Source organism: Sminthopsis crassicaudata, chromosome 1 (genome assembly GCF_048593235.1).
Source record: "Sminthopsis crassicaudata isolate SCR6 chromosome 1, ASM4859323v1, whole genome shotgun sequence".
Lineage (NCBI taxonomy): Eukaryota > Metazoa > Chordata > Mammalia > Dasyuromorphia > Dasyuridae > Sminthopsis > Sminthopsis crassicaudata.
In genome coordinates this window covers 109,926,014-109,945,199 of record NC_133617.1, presented here as the reverse complement: position 1 = coordinate 109,945,199, position 19,186 = coordinate 109,926,014, and the positions used below count along the sequence as shown (strand labels likewise).

Genomic DNA, 19,186 nt, shown 5'->3' with positions numbered 1-19,186 from the left:
ATAATTAAAAATCCGTAGCAGAGGAAGCAGACTGAAGAATCAGATGCTTTTCTTTGAAAAAATAAAGAATTTTGGCTTAAGTTGGGACCACCCCATCCTATTTGTCCTCCTTTTGTTGTACCCTATGAAGTTCATGCTTTTTGAAAAGAGACAAGCTTGCTGTGACCTGCTGCTAATGCTTTAATTCTGCATAATCACCTCCCAAGTAGTAAAGGAAACAGACTTGAATTTTGCCTTTTCTCTTTGTCCCAGCCCTAATCTTGTAAAGATTTGGCAATGAACACTGAAAGGTTGAAAATAGGAAAAGAGGAAGATGATGGGGGAGAATCAAGGTTTCAGGATAACTAGCCTCGAATAACCAAGTGAATTATATATTCATTATTTAATTTAAGTCTTTATTGAGTCTTTAGAGCTTACCAAAGTAGGCATACTTTCTCAATGGAGTCTGAATATAATTGCATTTGGGATTGGAAGAATAAAAGGTACTAATGAATATTTTCCTTTCTCTAAGTCCAAGGCACCTAATGTAATGTGTTTCTGGAAATAGAGGAGTAAAGTTTATGACAGAAATTTTTAATAATTTTGAAAACTAGAATGGACTTTAGAAATCATTTAGTTCAATCCCTGTAATTTTTTTTCTCTCTTACAGATAAGGGAAGGAAAGGGCTGAAAAACTTTAAACAACTTGCCCAAAATCATGCAACAAATTGTTGGCAAAAGCAGTACTCATACCCAGATCTCTCATTTCCTTGTTTGCTGCTCTTTTAACCAGACCATGCTGTCAATTTTTGTAATATCTGATTTACCTAAAGCAAAAGCTCATAAATCTTTTTTAGTGCCTGACAATTTTGTAAAGCTTGTGGCCCTCTTCTCAGAATAATAAATTTAAATGCAAAAAGAAAAATACACATGATTACAAAGAAAGCAATCAGCCATAAATATATATGCTCAAGAAACAGTTCATGGGCTTGACGTTAGGAATCGCTGGTCTGGATCACCACTAAAGTTATAGGTTTTGCATGCAACAAAGAATGGCCAGCATATATAAACATGCCTGTGTGCTATTTTACTCAGTACTCTTCCCTAGGCATGAGACTGTCAACTGGGGAGTTGGAGTGGTTAAAAGTGACTGATCAACTCTTCTGTTCATTGGCTGAGCCAACACCCTGAACCAGAAGGCTGATATTCTATTAATATCCTGTAACTCATATGACCCTCAAAAAGTAAGATGAAAGAAAACAAAAACCTAGATCATTGCTCAGAAGGCAGGCTGCCTTGTACCATGACTCATCATTAAGAGAAAAAAACAACCCCCAAACCCTAACACCAAGAAGAATTCTGACGGACAAGCCCATCCCAAATCCAAGATTCATTATAACCACCAGCCACTTAAGAGTAATACGTTATTTTAAATCTTGTCTAAAAATATTTCATGTCACAAGGTGCAGGTGGGTATGAGGTGTGGGGACCGTGTAATCAAGGAAGGAGTTTTGTCCTCAGGTAGGTGGAACAATAGAATGAAAAAGTATTTGGTGGCCAAAGCAGCTGACTGATAAATAAAAACATACTTTGGGGGTAGGACCTTAGGATCTAGGACCAGAAAGGACTTAAGAGATCATCAGATCCAACCTCTGATTTTATAGACAGTACACTTGAGGCTTAGATAGCTGAAGTGATTTAAGCAAGATCACAGAAATAGTGTGATATAGTTAATTTATTCATTCATTCACTCATTCACTCACTCAACATTTATTAAGCAGCTACTCTTTACAAAATTGAAAAACTTAGGTCTTCTGATGCTAAATTTAATTCTCTTTTCACCATGTTAATTTACTTCACTCCATGTTTTACATATCTTTGTATCTATTCTTTTATCTCTTTCCCAATATAATACTTTGCACATAGTAGTTGCTTTAAAAATATTTCTTAATGACTCACTAATAGATAGAAATTGCAGGAGGAAGATTTTGGTTCAATATAATTATCAAAGTTTCCCAATAATGGAATGAGTAGTGATTTCCCTATCATTGGAGATATTCAGAGATTATGTATCAGGTAGGAGGTTAAGTTAGATCCCAGCTTCTTAAACCTCATATGGGGTTGCATACCTGAATGGAGTTGAGAAATATGATTTATCATCAGCAAATATTTTATTTACATACTTATAAATACCTATATAACCAGGGTTATGTTTAAAATTTGAGTTAAAAAGAGGTCACAAATGAAAAAAGCTTAAGAGGCCTTGAGCTAGATGAACTTTAAGGACCCTATTAATCCTACTGTTTTAGGATTCACCAGTTCTGTATTTTAATCCTAACCATTCCTATGCAAAGTAATTTTCTATACTTCAGCTTCCCAACCTACAAAATAAGGATATTAATATGGACTAAAATATGTATAAATTTAAGCACATGTGTACACACACATACACACACACACACATACACACACACACACACACTGAACACTGATAAATTTTGGTTGAAAGTGCAAATCATATAATCAGCTTACCGTTTCATTTTGAACAAGGCTCTTATAGCACTAATAGCCTCCTGTAACAATATGTCACCTATTTGTGCAAAAAATTAATGCCCTTGAGTGGCCTCTCTTACTTTTAGGTGGCGTCATTTACAGATCACCTTACAGAAAATGATAATGATCTTGTTAAGTCTTAATGGCCTGGAAGAATTTTCCTCTTCTCTAAAGAGTACATTACTAGGGCCATTTGTCTACTAGCATCTTTAAGTTGGATGTTTAAATTCTAGCAAAATTTAATGAACCTTTTGCCATTTGCTATGACCTTATGTCTTAGTATATATATAGCCTATGCTTCTTCTTCTGATCAGATCTTTCTGGTTTTGAAGAGGACCATTGAAAAAAATCCCGCTGAAGTCCCATCCCAGATTCTCTTCCTCATGGCATGGAGGATTCTCAAAAGCAATGCCAGGGGAGCTCAAGTTCTGGCAGGACCTACCAGTCTGTAAGGTTTCCAGCCCCAGCCTGGTGATGAGTTTTGTTACTGTCATCTGAGAACCAGTTCCTAGCGAAGTTCAGGACAGACTCATTACCAGAAAGTTGGTTTTCGGATGATCTTTTTTTGCTTTGGGGGTAGAGGGGCAGAGCATTATTGTACAACAACTCAGAAAGAATTTTAATTAAACTGTGTATAGTTTATGAGATGCATTCTTAGAGGTAGTGTTCATGCTAGTGAAATCATGAAGTTTCTAAGGAATGAGCAGAGTGGAAGGAAACTAAAATGAATATGATTTAGGTCTTGTATAGTTGCTATTTTCCTATATTGTCATTGTCAAGCATATTACAGACTTATAGCTCTTTATAGTTCTTTAGCTACCAGGTACAGTAGAGAGAAGAGAATGATGACTTGAAGACAAGATGAGTTAAGATCTCAGACATTTTCTAGCTGGGTGATCCCACACAAATCTTTGAATTTCTCCTTATCAAAATTTCCCTCATCTGTAAAATGGGGACAATATTATCTCCCTCTCACACTTGTAGAAGCAAATGAGACAACACATATGAAGTGCTTTGCAAACTTAAAAAGGCTTTGCAAAGTGCTATAAATGTTGTTATTACTATAAGAAAAAAGAACCAGGTTTCTATCCTGGTTCTGTTGCTTACACTCTGTGTGACTTTTGGCACGATAGTGAACATTTTTATGCCCTAGTTTCCTCATCAGAAAACTAAGAAGTGGGAAAAACTACATTTAAGGTATTGGAAATAGCAGGTAATCTCTAAGGCTCCTTTCCAGTGATAAATCCTGTGACCTGCGATCTATTAGTGTTGACTTGGCTTGTTACTTGAGCTGGTTCAAACTGTTTTCTCATTTTACAGAGTGGAAACTGTTTGCCCAAGTATCTTGCCATGACATATCTTAAAGATATGACAATCCAATACAGTCTCATCAACACGGAATTTGATAGGAAGAAATATGGGTCACGCCTTTTCCCTTTCATTATCCAGGATCGATTTACACTCTGAAAATAGTAAGAAGGCTAATTATGTATTGATGCTTTGAGGAAAAACAGAGTTTGAAAGCTTATATTAACAATATGCTGTGAATAGCAGCCTTTGGGGTTATCGGATTTCATGGCACCACAGGACAATAGTTGCAGAGGCTTGGTCTGCTCATTATTCTTACAGACCTGTGCACATATGTCCTTACTGTTAAATGTCTGTGGAATGAATGAAGGAAGGAAAATAGGAAGGAAGGAAAGGAAGGTACTGTGGGTACCTTTTTTAAAATGGTGAATGAGAGATAAAATAAGCCAAAATGTCTGATTGCTTTGGATAGCAATTCTTCAAAAGCAATATAATTTCATCAGTATTGGTACTTGGCCAGCATAGACCACAGGATATATGGAGTGAACAGAGAACTAGACTTGCTTAAAAAAAAAAATCCTTCCTTTGATAATAATGTGTATCTGTTTCTTCTTCTGTAAAAGGCAACTACTAATGCTTGTTGTGTGTCTCAAATGAGATCACATATGTAAACTCCTTTGAAAACTTTAAAGCACTAAATAAATTTCAGTTATTACCCATTCCTGTCTCCGACACTGAAACAACAATAGCCAAAAACAACCCCACAAGCCTTTACTTGACGGCTAACCCTCTGGAAATAAGCCACTCTGAATTGAACTAGGCTGTCCCTTGATGGCATAGGTCTGGAGCCGCTGGGTTCTTCCTACATGGGTGATTCTGCCTCTTTGTGTTTCTCTCCTAAAGCTCAGGATCCTTTCCATGAGAAAAGGAGGCATCAGAGAAGAACTTTAATACAGGTTTTAATATTAAGAAAAAAAAAGTGTCAGGAAACATCCATCCCGAGACTATTGTGCTGGCAAAAACTGTTTAGCTCTACTTTTCCTGCACATCCATAAGCAAGTAAGATTATTTTATTGAGGACCAGTTGAAAAGAGATACAACTTTCATTTTTACTCTCTATATAACTCTGGCTGTGTATGTGCCTGAATACACAGGGTGAATGTTAATTTGGTAAACAATTGCTTACCAAGCTGATTTAGTATGAGACAATGTGTTTCCCTCCTCCCATCTTTGAGGGGGTAAAGGTGAACAGAAGAGAATTTGTCATGTTAAGGAGCTAGGAGAATTTACCAGTAATGATTGAGCAATCACTCTGAAGACAAAAACAAGTGGAACAAATATTTTTTACTAAACAAATTGTAATAATTATTATGTTTAAGATACCCATGGGGGGGGGAAGGAAGGAGGGAGAAACAAAAGAGAGGGGAAATAAAAGGAAGATTGAGGGGAAAGGTAGAAAAAAGAGGGGAGGAGAATAAAAGAGGGAAGAAGATGGAACAGGGAGGAAAGAAGGAAGGAGGTTAGGAAATTGGAATTAAAAAGGTGGAGAGATTTGAGAAGAAGAAAGAGAGGAGTAAGGAGGGAAATGGACATTGAGAGAGTGAGGAATAAAGGGAGAAAAAGGAGAAAAGTGAGAAGGAAGGAGAGAAAATAGGAGAGGAAGGGAAGGAGAAAGGGAGGAAAGAGAGAAAGAAAGAGGATATAGGAGAGAGAGGAAAAAGGAAAAATAGGAATGAGGGAAAGTGAGGAAGGAGAGAAATAGGTATGGTCACAACTCCTGAATCCTATACTGCAATTAGCACCTGCCCTTACTGTATATTCATCATAATCAACAGTGACTATTTTTTTTTCCAGTAAGATAAATGATTCTGAGAAACAGGCTGAAGGAATGATAGTTACCACAGACTAAAACCACATCCTGCCCTTCAGCTGGGGGTGTTGCTACTGCTCTGCCATTGGAGATTTGTCACAAATCTCAGCAAAGAGACCACCAGGGTTTGAAATGGATTCCAGGATTAATGGATAAGAGGGAAGTGTTGTCCCTTTAGAAATGAATTGGTGTGGCCACCGTTAGTATATAGGCTAAAAACAATGTCATCATTTGTCTTTTCTCATGGTGGAATATTAGATCTGGAAGGATGTATTAAAAGAAACAGAGTCCAACTCTTTCATTTTATAAAGGAAGAAAGAGGTTCAAGGGCATTGAGGAAATGGTACAATCACAATCAGTGATAGAACTGGGATTCAAGCTTCGGTTTTCTTACTCACAAGAAGGTGCTCTTTCTGTGAGGTGATGCTCCCCATGGAAAACCCTTTTAAAAGAATTTAGTTAACAGACTCCTGTAGCCATTATTACAGTATTACATGGCTATACTGGTACCTAATTATTTGTAATTCAAGGTATGACAAATTCAGGTAGGAAAAGCAGACCCAAGTCTAGAGATGCTAGAGCTGTGTGTGTGTGTATCGTTTAAAGAGTCATTGAAAAGCTCACAGGATCTTAAAAAAAGAGGGGGGCACAAACACTGATTAAGTACCTTGCTAAATACATTACAAATATATTACCCCATTTGATTATCTGGGAGATAGATGTAATTATTATTCTCATTTTACAGCTGAGGAAACTGAGGCAGGGGAAATTAATTAACTTTTCCAGGGTCACAGATCTAGTAAATGAGTGAGGTCAGTTATAAACTCAGGTACTCCTGACTTTAGGCCATTGCTCTCTCCAGTCAGCTAAACTGATAGAACTAGAAGGAACTTTAAAATCATCTAATTGAATTTCTTCATTTTACAGATTATGAAAATGAAGCTCACATGGGAAGTGACTTACCTAAAATTATACCCTAGTAAGTGACAGTCACTTGAACCAAAGGCTGTATCGAAATCCAAATCCAGTACTCTTTATCCAACAGTAACCCTAGAAGTCGTTTCCCCAAGCATGTTTTATACTCAAGACATATTTTTAAAAACTAGAATAAATTCATAAATTCCTCTCAAGTGACAATAAGATTTTTCTAGTCTCTATTATGTATGTGGTTGATTAGATAATATTTCATAATGATAGCAAAGGCTTGACATCATCCCAGTTTTGAGAAACTTCACTTGTATGTAATTTCTCACACTCCTGTTTCTTCTGTTAATACTAGTAGTCAACACCCTTAAGAAGCTTTTGTCTTTTAAAAAATACCCCTCCCCTCAACTTTTATTTTGCTTTGTTCTCTCTCCATCAGACTCTGTTCTTTCAAAACCCTTATTTACTTAATGGATGACACAAATTAAAACCATGGAAAGTTCTGAGCTGATTTTGAGTCCGAACACTGACAGGTTGGATGAGAATCACTTTGAACCACATTAATAATCTTAGGGCATGTCAAGATTGGGTAAATATTATTTGCAAGTAAAATATCCCTTTGACTTTTTCTTCCTTTTTTTTTTTTTTTTAAAGAATAGTCAAAACTAGAAGAATTGTACTTTCATCATAGCCAAAGTTAACCCTACCCCCTTTGATTCATCTTGCATGCTGCTACAGATGAAAACATATTTCCATCCTTCCACATACCAGCCTAAAAAATGGTTGTTTTTGATCAAATACTGAAAATCTCATTCCTCCAGTTGGTTTTCAAGGCCCTCCATAATTTCTTTCACTTGGTTTCAATTTCACTTAACAGTTATGAAGCACCTTCCTGTGTAGAACATTGTTCTGGATACTGGGAGAGATACAAAATTTAGATGAGACAAAGTTCCTGCCCTTCTGAAGCTTCTACTCTAGTGTGGAATATGACACAGAAATACAAAATAACAAGAGGTGCTTTAAAAAACACTATGTGAGTTCCTAGGAAAAAGGCTGCACCTATTTGTAGTGGAGAAGAAGAGCTTCTTGGAGATACATTCTTCCCACACACAACAGAAAAGGACTGAGGAGCAGCTCACTATCTATTACTATCACTCTGAAATCAGTAGGACCTGAGTTCTAATCTGCCTCCAGAAACTTGACACTGTGTGACCCTGGGCAAGTCACTTAACCCTGACCCTTTCCCCCTTTCCCTACCCCCCAAATAGAAAAGGATAGGACCATCCTAAAGTGAAGGTGGATAGGCACTACACTGGGAAAAATGCCCAAATCATTCAAGGTCATTGTAGGGTAAGTACCTGCCTCAGGGTGGCAAATGTACGTTGGCCACTATTACCTACCAAAAACTTGGCCTGTGAGTGGCTTTAATTGAAGGCATCGGGTTTAAATTTTGGATCACAGGACCATATTTCAGCAATTCATTTGCCAAACCACTGGTCAATTTAAGCTAAAACATTTGTTTTGAGAAATGCATTCTTAGGAAGAGGAATGCAGCAACTTGTTGGAAGAATTAGGGGGGAAAAAGAATACGAGGGTGGCAATTTAGGGAAAAAAAACACCTCAAGAATATTCAGTGGTTATAGTTCCAGAAAGCTCAGCTTCAGGGTACTGGCAGCATATGGACAAGCTTCCCTACTTGTCTGACTTGATCCATCAATATGTTTGGCCATGACTGGTGCAAAGGCCTCCGATAATAACTTGGATGGTTGTGGATGCAGCTGTAAAACAGTAGCCTCATTCTCGTTCCACAGGGAACAATGGGTGGGGCAGGGTGGTAATTTGGGTCAAAAAACCCAGACCCCACAAGCCTGTAAAGTCTGCCGTTGGGGTGTGTACATTCCAGGATCCTTGCATTATTTCCTGTTCCTCCCCGGAAGCCCTCCTCTAGTGCCTTCCAGGGCATGGAAGTGACCCTGGGTGCTCAAAGACTTTGCCAGAGAAACACAAGCTTTGGCAGTTTCTTTTGAGCTGGAAAGACTTCAAGTTCAGGCCTGGCAAAGGGCTCTGGGTCTGATGTCCAAGGACCAGCCCAGCTAAACTCAGAGAGTTTTATCATCATAGGGATGGCCACCAGGCAATTTTTTTTTTCTGAAACCACCCATTAAAGCATGAAGGGGCTGGGATTTGTTTCAGTAGAAGAAGGACCCACAGTGAAGAAATAACAGAGCTTTGAAGTAAAATTGAGACAAGTATTTCCCTTTCCTTAACAGGTAAGTCATGGGAACCAAAAACAAAAAAGAACAACTCTAGGCTTCAGTATCATAAGGGGCCAACAGTCAACCCTGCAGATAGATCTCTACCAGTTTTTTTCCTTACATTATTGCTTTCATCTGATCACTCCCTTGCTCAAAAAAGTCCTATAACTCCTCATTGTCTGCAGGATAAAGTCCAATTAATTGGCTTGGCATTCAAGCCTCTACATAAGGTCTGATCTTCTATCACACTACTCTGGTACATTCTCTTGAGTCAGACCGCAGCCTGGTTTGTCATTCCTGAATACACCCTGTACATTTCTGCCTTTTTATGTTTGCACAGGTGGTTCCCCTGCCTTGGGCTGCTCTTCCATCTCTTCCTTTTGTTGAATCCTGCTCTTTTTCAAAGAACTAGCTCAGTGAGCCTCACCTCTGGGAAGATTTCTCTATTATAGTGCATTGGAATCCCTTCCTTCTTAACAGGAATTCCTGTTTATCCTTACTGCATACTGGCCACTGAAATACCTGTCTTATTTTCTTCCCCAACTCTGCTCCCCATCTTTGTATCCCCTTCTAGTCCCATGCCTTCCAAATAGCAGGTACAGAATAAGCAGTCATGAGACTTGGATTCAAATCCCACCTCAGATACTGACCAGTTTTGGGAGGATGAACAAGTCTCATAGCCTAATCTCCCTCTTTTGCAAAATAATACTTGTGCTGCTTAACTCTGGGAAAGTATTTTACAATTCCTTCTCCCTCTCCCCCCCCTAATTAAAGGCTCCACATAAATGTGACTAATTATTAGTCACAGAGCAGTTAGTTAACGAAGTCTCAGCTAGCAGCAGAATGATATGATTTAACTACAGCTATCAAACTACTCTTCCTAAAGCATAAGTGTGATTAGAAAAAATAAACCCTAGTGTTTATTGTTCAGGATCAAATATAAAATCCTGTGTTTGACTTTTCAAGTATTTTATAACCTAGAGCCTTCCCACTCATCTACATCGTATTCCCCTCTACATACTCTTCAATACATTGACACTGATCTCCTGACCACTCCAACTCAAAAATAGATTTTTGGTATTTTCTCTGACCATTCTCCTTCTTGGAATGTTTTGCCTCTTCATCTCTGCTTCCTGGATTTTCTGGCCTCCATTAATTCCCAGATAAAATATTACCTTCTGCAAGAAACCTTTCCTGATCCTCCCTAAGAATAGTACCTTCCCTCTAATTCTGTCTCTTGGTTGCATATTGCTTGTAAATTCTCAGAGGGTAGGTACTGTCTTTTGCTTCTTTTTGCATCCCAAGCACTTAGTATAATGCCTGGCACATAGTAAATGATTAATAAATGATGACTGCTATCTTGTTTGCATGTTTTCTTCCCCCTTAGAATGTGAGCTTCTTCAGAACAGAGGCTATCTCTTTTGCCTTTCGTTCTATTCCCAGTGCTTACCACAGTGTCTGGCACATAATAGATGCTTAATAAATGCTTGTTGATTCACTGATCTTTATGGACAGATAATTGTGGATTACAAAGCTCTTTATGAACATTAATCTCTTTTGCTGTTCACGGCAACCCTATGAGGAAGGCAGTGCAATCGTAGTTACCTTTGAGATAATGTGACTCCTATGTGCCCTTATGACAGCTGGGATGTCTCAGGGAACTACTCCTAATGGCAACAACATTCCAACTCCAGGAAGGATCCTAGCCTTTAAATTTTCTTCTCCATTTCTTGAATGGCAGAACACAAATATGTTGACCTTCAGATCATAGTGCAAGCCAGATCTTTTCAGACTGTTACACCAATGAGTAGACTTTCTCCTTTTTCTTAGCTTTCTAAATAGTTTTCAAATGACCTGGGAAATTCATGGTTAAAGACCATTCATTTTTAAAGAATTTAAAAGAATGTGAGCACATTCAGAGGCCAAATAATGCTGGGGCCAAGCCCTCGACAATATTTCTTAAACACAATAAAATGATCTTATGAAGGTTTGCAAAATATTCTTAAGTCTTAAAGGCACTATCAGATGACCACCTTGCCTCTATGGATATTAAAGGGATTGTTATTCTCCCTCTGAAAGATCTGAGGCCATTTATTCCATGTTCCTCATTTTGTCCATAAGCTTGATGAGGCCCAGGAGGTTTAATAGGTTGTCTAAGATCACAAGAGTTAACTATGAAGGATTTGGACAGATTAGATAGACTGAGATGGTAATTAAAGTCTCCATCTCAGTCAAATCAGTCAAACCTTTATTACATGCATACTGTCTGCCAAGCACTGTGCTAAGTACTAAGGAAACAAAGAAAGGCCAAAATATGGTCCTTACCCTCTAGGATTTCTCATTCTAATGGGTGAGACAACATGCAGATAACCACATATGTACTAAATATAGTCTGTAACTCTGAAATACTTTCCTTTTCATGTGCCTTTTCTATGTGACACCTTTGTTACATAATGGATTTTGGAAAAAAAAAAAAAGGAAACATTTAAAAGCTACAAAATTTATCATGCTTCCTAAATAAGTTTCTGGAATGGAAACAGATTTTTTAAAATATATGTTTAGAGGCACAAACTCTTCTCTTTTAAATGAACTTAAGAGTCCCTTTATAAGAGGGACTTATAATTGTTTAGTTAAGGATTAACTGTAGTAGAAAATTTTAGAGGATTAAAAACTGATGGATTAGATTAGGATAACTGGCAGGGAAGACTATTCAGTCTCCAATACTCTAAGAGATATGGGATCTCTGATGCAGCTTTTCCTTCCAGTGATGAAGATCTCAACGCATTCCTGCTTGTCCATCTAGTTGAACAGCTATCTGGCCTTATTCATAACAAGAGCCTATCCCACATACTGAGGACCTAGTCAAGTATTCTTACTCTTTGTAAGATGTCTGTTGGTTGCCAGAGGGTCCTGGATCCTAGAGTGACAAGGGACTTTAGAAGCCATGTATTTACTAATACCCCCATTTTACAGATAAACCACTGAGAACCAGAAGGTTAAATTTCTTGCCCAAGATCATACAGGTACTCAGTGTCACATGAGGGATTTGAACCATGCCTTCTAACAAAAGAATCTCTAACTGGCCCCATCATTTTTTCCCAGTCATACATTTCTCTGATGACATTCTTGACTGTCCTCCTACCATGGAGTTTTCCTGTGTAATATGCTTCAGCCTGTTCACATCTCCAATTAGCCTCTCCATTGCCTGATTTAGTGTATCTCAGCATCCTTAACTCAGAAAACTGATTGTGATACCCTAGGAATAATAAAAAGCTCACAGATCTATAGTCTTAAATGTTTAAAAAAGCGACCTATCTTTATAGATGGGTAGTAAAATATTACAGATAAAGAAACTGAGGCTCTGAGAGATGACCTTTTCAGAATGATATAAGTATAAGTCTCTAAGGCAGGATTTGAACCCAATTCCAACTCTAATGCTCTTTCTACTATGCTATACTCCCACTGCTTCTATAGCAATCTCCAGTCATCCTGCTCTGTATCTTGCCACTGGACTCAGATGGCTCCTGAGGAGAGCCTGATGGCTAGTGACTTTGCACAGCCCTTCCATCCATTTCGCTTGCATGGCGTTACCTCCTTGATGCTCTTCAAGAATGAAGGACAAACAATAGCCTGTGGTGGGGAAGGGAAATAAGCATTTACATAGCACTTACTATATTCAAGGCATTCTACTAAGTGACTTACAAATATTATCTCATTTGATCCTACAATGACACGGGAGCTGCTACTATTATCACCAGATGAGGAAATACCCAATTACACCCAACTTGTGTTCGAGTTCACATTTGAACTCCTGACTGTAGACCGCTGGGTCACCATCTATTGGCTAATGTGTTAAGGGTGGTCATACATTGAGCTGAATCTAACTCTTGTCACCCCATTTGGGATTTCCTTGACAAATACTGGAGTGGTTTCTCATTTCCTTCTCCAGCTCATTTTACAGGTGAGGAACTGAGGTAAACAGGATTAAGTGGCTTGCCAAGGTCATACAACTAGTTAGCCTTAAAAAATTAGGAAGTCTGGGGGGAGAAGCTGACTTCAAGAAATTTAACTGTCATAAATATCTTATAGGATTAGTTTGATGATTAAAAAGAGGCCATCTGTAAAATGCTTTTAATTCCCCAAAGGAAAAAAACAAACCTCAAAACAGAAACAAAAGAGTGCCTCTTATTGTGAAAGTATTTTAAAGGTCATAATCAAATAAGAATTTATTCTAAAAGTTGCTGAGGGACTTTTAGGCAGAAGAAAAAAAATCTTTTCCAAATAAGAATATTCTTTCAACATCCCTGAAAGAAAACACCTTTGTGAGACCAAGGCATTTTTTCTTTTTTGATCTCAAAAATATTTGAGGGCAGATAACCTGGCATATTGCACCCAGATTGCCACTGGTTTTACAAACTCCTTTGACTGGAGTAAAAGAATCAAACACTCCTTTTATTGAATTCTGGAGGGAATGAAAATTTTTTTTTTTTCATGCTAGTGAATGCATCTAAAGTCACTGATAGTTTGTTCGTGTCTTTTACAGTAACTTCATTTGAAAGGACTGAGGACTTAAGGAAAAATGCCTATCTCCCCCATGCCCAGGAAGGCATAGCCTCTTCTATTAGGATCCTTAACTTCCTTTAAGTCTGAATTCATATGCTACCCATCCACTCAAAGCCTTTCTCCTTCAAATTATCAATACCCATACTTATCTGTGTAATGTTATATCTCCCTCAGTAGGATGTGAGCTGCTTCTGTTTGATTCTTTGACAGCCACACTTCCAATATTATAAAGAAGGGTTTTTTTGTGGTTGGATGTCCTCATATAATAACCAGAAGGAACTACTATCACCCCCTAAACCACAAGGGACATTAGAACGTCAAAATGATCCAAACCAGTCTTCTAGGCTAGACACCAGAGTACCCGGAGTACTGTGGCCACACCTCCCTCAGTGTCCTGTGACTGGACCTAAGATATTCATGGTTTGAGAAGGTGCCTTGTGTTAATCACCTGTACTTAGAAAACAACAACTTGATGACTCATACAGAGAATTATTTGCCCAAAAGCATGTCTTGTGTTAATCACTTGTATTGGGAGAATGATGTCTCAGTGAGTCAAACAAAGAGAATTATTTGGCCAAACTATGAGGCCTTAGTAAAGAGCCTGTACCTAAAGTGGAAAGCCAGGTTTGATCAGATTTGTGCAGGAGGCCTGGCTTGCATCTGTTTAGACAACAGGTGAGTGATCCAAAGCTGAACTCTCGAATGTCATCTCTTTGGCTGGCTGTTTGGAATCATTTGACTCAATGAGCTTGCCCTGAGAGGCATGATGAGCTGGCCAAAAAATCCTCCCAGAACCTAAAACCCAAACAGCTGCAGCTTCCCAGGTTGAAGCACTGACAAAAATGCAAAAGGGATTGGGAGGGGGAAGACCCAAACAAAAAACATAAAATGCCACCAACAGAAACAACCTAACTTGGGCAGAGCTCAGTGAAATGTTCTTGCTTTCTTCCACTTATCATTCACTTCATTTTGGGCAAATGAGTTCTTGTATTCTGTCTTATTCATAATGGGAGTTTGAAATGGAAAGCAGCAGATGAAAACAGGTAATTGCAGCATTAAGTAAACCTAGTATTGGATATAGTATCACATGGATGGAGGGGGCAGTGAAGAAACACTCATATGATTTGTTGGACTCTGATATAATTCTTCTGCCCCAGCCAAGAATGTATGTAGACCAGCTGAGAATGCAGAATGAAAAGCGAGGGCAGAGAAAGTCACTGAGATGTAAAAGGTTTTAACTTGGTTATCCTTGAATCTCCTCTTAGCTTAGCTTCATAGAACATTGCACTTGGGAGAGACCTGAAGGACCATCTAGATCAGCTTTCTCATTTTTCAACTGAGGAAACTGGGACTCAGGGATGTCAAATGACCTGTGTAATGTCATATAGTTAGTGGAAGAAAAGTGACTAGACTACAGTCTTCACACTTTATACCAAGCTGTGTGTTTTCAGTCACTGTGGTCTTGAACGTAAGTTTAATTATCTAACCATTTTGTTACCTAGCTCATCATTGACTACATTCAAATAGTGGTAGTAGGGAAATTAAATTTTAAAAGACTAGATATTATTTAATATTATTGCATAACTCTGGAAAAATACTAATTTCCATTTACATAGCACTTTAAGATTTGCAAAGTGCTATTTGATCTCACAATCAAATAGATGCTCTGTTTATCTCCCATTTGAGAGATTAGGAAATGCTGAGGTGAAAGGAATTAAGTGACTTTGACCAGGTCACTTAGCTAGAAAGTTTTTAAGGAGAGATTTGAACTCAGGTTTTTGATTCTAAGATTAGCTTGTAAACCTTGCTGAAAGACTATCTTTGGGGAGATTGGTTTATTTGTGCTACAGAGTCCTTTGCCTCTCCCCTTTTTCTAAGTGTTTTGACTTAGGACCTGATGCTATGAGTTTTGGGCTACCTGATTTATATTTTCTATTTATCCATGTGACAGATTTAGCAAGGAAAAATATTTTACCTCTCATCAAAAAGAGTAGCCTGGGTAAGTTTTGTACTGGACCTGGCCTTCTGGACCTGACTTAAGCAACGTTCTATCAGAGAGATATAAAAAACATGATATTGGTTTATATGCCATACACATTCACAGCCAGTTAGAACATTTTAACACTAATAGGCTGGGGAAGCTGGCACAGTGGTTAAAGAGCTAGGCCAGTAGTCAAGAAAATTCTTTTCTGAGCTCAAATCCGTCTTCAGACACAAGCTGTGTGACCCCAGGTATATTATTTAACCTTGTTTGTTTCAGTTTTTTCATCCAATCAAGCATCTTTGCCAAGAAAAATCCCAGAATAGGGTCATGAAGAATCATCAGACATGTCTGAAAAGTGACTGAACCTCAACAAATTGAAAGGCCTTTTGTCCCTGTATGCCTACCCGTACAACGTAGTTGAACCTTCTGGAATCCAGGATAGCAGTTGAGAAGTCAAGCCGGTTGAAAGCTTCCCCCAAGGTGCAATATCCATGGCGCTAAGAGTGAGAGAGGAGAGTGGAGTCATTTTTTGGTTAGGCAGAGCTTATTCTGACCAGCAATCCACTCAGAATCAAGTTCTGGTTGATCTTCAGCTAGCCTGCGGACCACCCTGCTCCTCTGTCTCTGGAAGAGATCTACAGCTAAGAGGTGTGACAGCTAGCCACCCTCAAATATTAGCTGGATTGTCCCATGAAAGATGGATATTCACTCACCAGAACGTAACCTGAAAGGGCTCTAATTTGCTTTCCTTTCTATCAACCCCAAGTCACTGAATTTGAATTAGAAGTATACTCAGTCAACTATCTAGTCCAGCCTATATCCTAAAAAGGATCCCAACTACAATCCACCTAGCAAGTGGCCATCCAACCTCTCCCTGAAGATCCTCATAAAGGGGAGACCTGTACCCCCCCAGAGCAGCCCATTCTGTTTTTACTCAGCTCTTTGAAGGGAAAAAGCCAATTGTCCAATTCTGCCAAGTTAACTGAGCAGATTTAATCAGATTTGTCAAGGGGCACTTACTTCCTTAGTGCTTCCTTTGTGAACATAGATCCATTTTTCCTGGTGGAAATCTGAAAAAGGGACACATCATTAATAACTAATAGAATTGCCCAACAGCTTAGGTGTATTTCTTTTGCATCTGTTCCCAGGTTTAACAAAAGTTTTGAAAGAAAAGCCAGGGATCTAAGCAGTGACATGACTCAGTCCACGATTATGTAAATGTTTACTCTCTACAATGTATAAATACAGTGAAAAATTTCAATTTACTTGGGTCACAGGCACCAAGTATGGCTGATAGCCAGCTTTAGTATACTAAAGAGTAGGACTGTTATTGAATTAAAAACAAAACGAAACACCTCTTATACTAGGTAGGGTGTTTGTATTAAATGCCAAATGTGAAGCTTTTCCAAAGCCACAAGGAAGAAGATATAAAACAGATGAGACTATGAAGTTCAAAACCTCACAGTACAGATTAAACTAGAGATTTTATATTTTTTGTTTAGGATCAGAGACACAAAACCCTTTCTCATATTTATATATAACATCTAGGAATGTAAATAGCAATTTCACAAGAAACGGATAGAAGAGAATATATTTTTTCAAAACTTTTCAAACTACAACTCAAAACAAAAACAATGGAGTGGTCTTTATTGAATGTTCCCTAGAAAAAAATGATTTGAGTTCTGCCAAATACAAATGACATGGAGGACAAAAAAAAAAAAAAAAAAAAAAAAAAAAAAAAAAAAAAGGAATAAAACAACACAGGGAGCAGGAATGCTATTAGAAATGACTAACAAAAATGGGCCTACAGATCTTTATCAGATTCCTCACTTAGGTTAAGCCTCAATACAAAGGGCACACATGATCTCTTAACAGCATGCAAATAAATATAAAGGTGAAACTAAATTCATTTCAATAACCAAATATTAAGTGCCAGCTATGTTCCAAGCACTTTGCATGGTGTCCCACATACAAAGGTAATAACAAAGTATTTTCTCTGCCCACAAGAAACTTATATTCTTTTAGGGGAGGAAGATGAGGGGGGAATGCATATTGCAGTCATTTCAGGTATGTCTGAGTTTTTGTGACCCTATTTATAGTGGGCAAAGTATTGCAGTGTTTTTGCCATTTCCTTCTCTAGCTCATTTTACAGAAGAGAAACTGAGGCAAACAGCGTTAAATGACTTGCCCAGGGTCACGAAAACTAGTAAGTGTCTAAGGCCACATTTGATTCCAGGGTTAGTGCTCTATCCTCTGTGCCATCTAGCCATACCTGGAAATGTATAAAGATAAGTAAATTAAAAATAATTTTCTGGAGTTGGGGGGAAAACACTAACAATGATGGAGATATCAATGTGTTAGTAAATTACTCATTAATAAATATGGAGAGGGCTATTATGCTCTCTTTGTGATGAGTTCCCCTTTTTCTAACTTTTAGCACCCATTTCCCAAGTTCAAAAATAATGCCTTACACTGAATTTTGGTTTTGCTGTTCATCAGGTCCTTCTTTCTTTTCTTGGCCACAACATCATAGTTCAGACTGTTGAAAAGATTCTCCTTGTTGTGCACGTCTTTGGGGCAGTAACTATGAATAATGAAAGATGAGAAAGTATGATTTCGGGGCAGTGTAAACAATCTTCCTTAGAAAAAAGGCAAATTGTCCTTTTCTCCCCACCCTTGAATTCCATACGTTCATAAACTAATCTCTTTTTAGAATATTTATATCTGGGCAGAAAACAGTCTAGAGCTTCTTTTTTAATTAAAGTTTTGACTTTAATTAAAATAAAATGCAATGATGCATTTTATTTTTATATCAGAAGCCTTTTAGAATTTATTCATCCTTGACCTAGTTAATAAAGAAACACTGAAGCAAAACCAATAGTGACTACCTTGTCTGACAGTGTATGAAACAGTTCTGTGAGGATTGCAACTCATTGTAATTTATAGCTTTAAAGAGCCATAGAGTCCAGCTTCTTAAACTGTGGGGCATAATTCCACATGGGGTCTTGTGATTGAATGCGAGGGTTGGGAAATTATGATTTATTATCAGTAAATGTGTGTGGTTTGTATACCCCTTTTTTATCCCTATATATCCAGAGTCATGTAAAAATCTCAGGAGAAAACAGGTCATGAGTGGAAAAAGTTTAGGAAGGCTTGTCTTAGAGTACTGAGAGGTTAAGTGATATACCTATGGCCACACAGCTACCACATACACGTCAGTGGCAAGACATGAACCTGTCTTCCCATTCCAAGAGTAGCTCTCTATTCATAATTCTACTCCACTTCTCACAAGACAAGGCAAAATGGCTTTACTTTATAAAAAGCCCTTAAATGGTTTTCTTGGCACTCATCTAAAGGATGACTTAATTTGCAAAAATTTGATTTGTTCACAATTTTTGAGTAATAAAACTGTAGAATACAGTAAGGGAGTGAGGTCTCTAAAGGGGAAGGGGCATTCCATTATTAAACATGAGGAGCAGGTGTCAGTTCAGGATCTTGATGCATGTTGACAAGATAATTCCAATAAGGACTAGGAAGAGAAAGAACATTCTGCCCTATCATATATATCACTCATATGGCAGGTGCAGCTCAGCCATATTCATGGATGTCTCTTAATAGGGTTAGCCATTGTCTGGTGACTAGATATTATTCTATTTCCAGAAACAAGACAGATTTATTGTATAGTAAGTCAGTCACAGGGCAGCTTTGACAAATGAAACAAGATAATAGTGGATAGCATTTACACAGTGC

At 38.0% G+C, this 19,186-nt stretch overlaps 1 protein-coding gene across 1 annotated transcript in view; it reads right to left on the bottom strand.

Moving 5' to 3' along the window:
• The window catches only part of FBXO32 (F-box protein 32), a 36,202-nt gene that overhangs the window by 7,740 nt on the left and 9,276 nt on the right, over nt 1-19,186 (bottom strand). Inside the window, exons 2-4 of the mRNA XM_074266066.1 lie at nt 17,908-18,020; nt 16,457-16,506; nt 15,841-15,933 (exon numbers count right to left, since the gene is read on the bottom strand). Coding sequence (XP_074122167.1) covers nt 15,841-15,933; nt 16,457-16,506; nt 17,908-18,020 — 256 coding nt within the window. The remainder of the gene's footprint in view (nt 1-15,840; nt 15,934-16,456; nt 16,507-17,907; nt 18,021-19,186) is intronic.